This window comes from Cebus imitator, unplaced genomic scaffold (assembly GCF_001604975.1).
Source record: "Cebus imitator isolate Cc_AM_T3 unplaced genomic scaffold, Cebus_imitator-1.0 Scaffold419, whole genome shotgun sequence".
Classification (NCBI taxonomy): Eukaryota; Metazoa; Chordata; class Mammalia; order Primates; family Cebidae; genus Cebus; species Cebus imitator.
In genome coordinates this window covers 368,943-370,843 of record NW_016107734.1, presented here as the reverse complement: position 1 = coordinate 370,843, position 1,901 = coordinate 368,943, and the positions used below count along the sequence as shown (strand labels likewise).

The 1,901-nt window shown below is 45.0% G+C and overlaps 1 protein-coding gene across 3 annotated transcripts in view; it reads left to right on the top strand.

Annotated features, from left to right (window-relative positions):
• Window positions 1-896, top strand: part of CHEK2 (checkpoint kinase 2) — a 55,406-nt gene extending 54,510 nt beyond the window's left edge. For all 3 annotated transcript variants that reach the window (XM_037731777.1, XM_017509686.2, XM_017509682.2), the window contains exon 16: window positions 657-896. In XM_037731777.1, the coding sequence (XP_037587705.1) occupies window positions 657-746 (90 nt within the window). In that variant the 3' untranslated portion in view covers window positions 747-896. The remainder of the gene's footprint in view (window positions 1-656) is intronic.
• Window positions 897-1,901: the final 1,005 nt, after the last annotated feature.

Genomic DNA, 1,901 nt, shown 5'->3' with positions numbered 1-1,901 from the left:
TTTTTTTTTTTTTTTTTGAGGCAGTCTTGCTCTGTCATCCAGGCCAGAGTGCAATGGTTCACTGCCACCTCTGCCTCCTGGGTTAAAGCAATTCTCCTGCCTCAGTTTCCCGTGTTGCTGGGACTACAGGTGTCTGCCAACATGCCCAGCTAATTTTTGTATTTTTAGGTGAGATGGGGTTTTGCCATGTTGGTCAGGCTGGTCTTGAACTTTTGGCCTCCCAAAGTGCTGGGATTACAGGCGTGAGCCACTGCACCCTGCCTTCCTCCCAATTTTACATATGGGAAAACAGCTAAGGCACAAAGATTGTCTTTCCGCAAAAGAGCAAGACTTGGGGCTTCAACTGAGAAGTATTATATACCTTTTAAACTTGATATTTTGAAGATGATTGAGAGGAAGTTGGTTATGCTGCTTGCTTTCAGTATACATCATGAAGAGGTCAGAAGCCATAAGGGAGAGAAATATCTGTTAGATAAGAATGTCTGAGTTGGGGGCTGTGGTGGGGACTCAGTTGTCAATGATGACAAGTAATTTTTGATACTAGAGTTTCACATCAAATGCCCCCACTGTATTGGAAGCATATTGGGGAACTTAGATAATCTTAAAGAAGCCAGTGATTTTCTATTGAACATTTCTCCATTCTCCTTTGTTTTCAGCCTTCTACTAGTCGAAAGCGGCCCCATGAAGGGGAAGCCGAGGGTGCTGAGACCACAAAGCGCCCAGCTGTGTGTGCTGCTGTGTTGTGAACCCCGTGGTTTGAACATGAAAGACATGGGCCTTCTTTCACTGTCATCTTTCTTTTCTTTAAGTCTGTTTTTCATAGTTTCTATTTTAATTATAGGATAATTGCTTTTTCGCTGTCATTGATTTACAATTAAAAACCTGATGGAACCTGGGCTTTGTGCTTCTGTTTGATAATCAGTTCTTTAGTCGAATAGCTTTATTATTTATTTATTTATTTATTTATTTGAGACAGAGTCTCAATCTGTCACCCAGCCTGAGGTGCAGTGGCACAAACTCGGCTCATTGCAACCTCTGTCTTCAGGTTCAAGCGATTATTGTGCCTCAGCCTTCCGAATAGCTGGGATTACAGGTATGCACCACCATGCCTGGCTAATTTTTGTTTTTGTGTTTTTTTTTTTTTTGAGACAGAGTCTCACTCTTTCACCCTGGCTAGAGTGCAGTGGCATGGTCTCGGCTCACTGCAACCTCCACTGCTTAGTTTCAAGCAATTCCCCTGCCTCAGCCTCCCAAGTAGCTGGGACTACAGGCATGTGTCACCATGCCCAGCTAATTTTTTCTATTTTTTTTTAGTAGAGACTGGGTTTCACCATGTTGGCCAGGATGGTCTCGATCTCCTGAGCTCGTGATTCACCCACCTCGGCCTCCCAAAGTGCTAATTTTTGTATTTTTAGTAGAGACAGGGTTTTGCTATGTTGGCCAGGCTGGTCTTGAACTCCTGACCGTAGGTGATCCACCTGCCTCAGCCTCCCAAAGTGCTGAGATTACAGGTGTGAGCCAATGCGCCTAGCCTGAATGGCTTTTTTTTTTTTGAGATGGAGTCTCACTCTGTTGCACAGGCTGGAGTGCAATGGCACAATCTTGGCTTACTGCGACTACCGCCTCCTGGGTTCAAGCTGTTCTCCTGCCTCAGCCTCCTGAGTAGCTGGGATTACAGGTGACTGCCACTACGCTTGGCTAATTTTTTGTATTTTTAGTAGAGACGGGGTTTCACCATGTTGGCCAGGCTGGTCTCAAACTCCTGACCTTGTGATCTGCCCGCCTTGGCCTCCCAAAGTGCTGGGATTACAGGCGTCAGCCACCGTGCCCAGCCCTGAATGGCTTTTTTTTGTTGTTGTTGTTGTTGTTTTTTTTTTTTTAGACGGAGTTTTGCTTTTGTT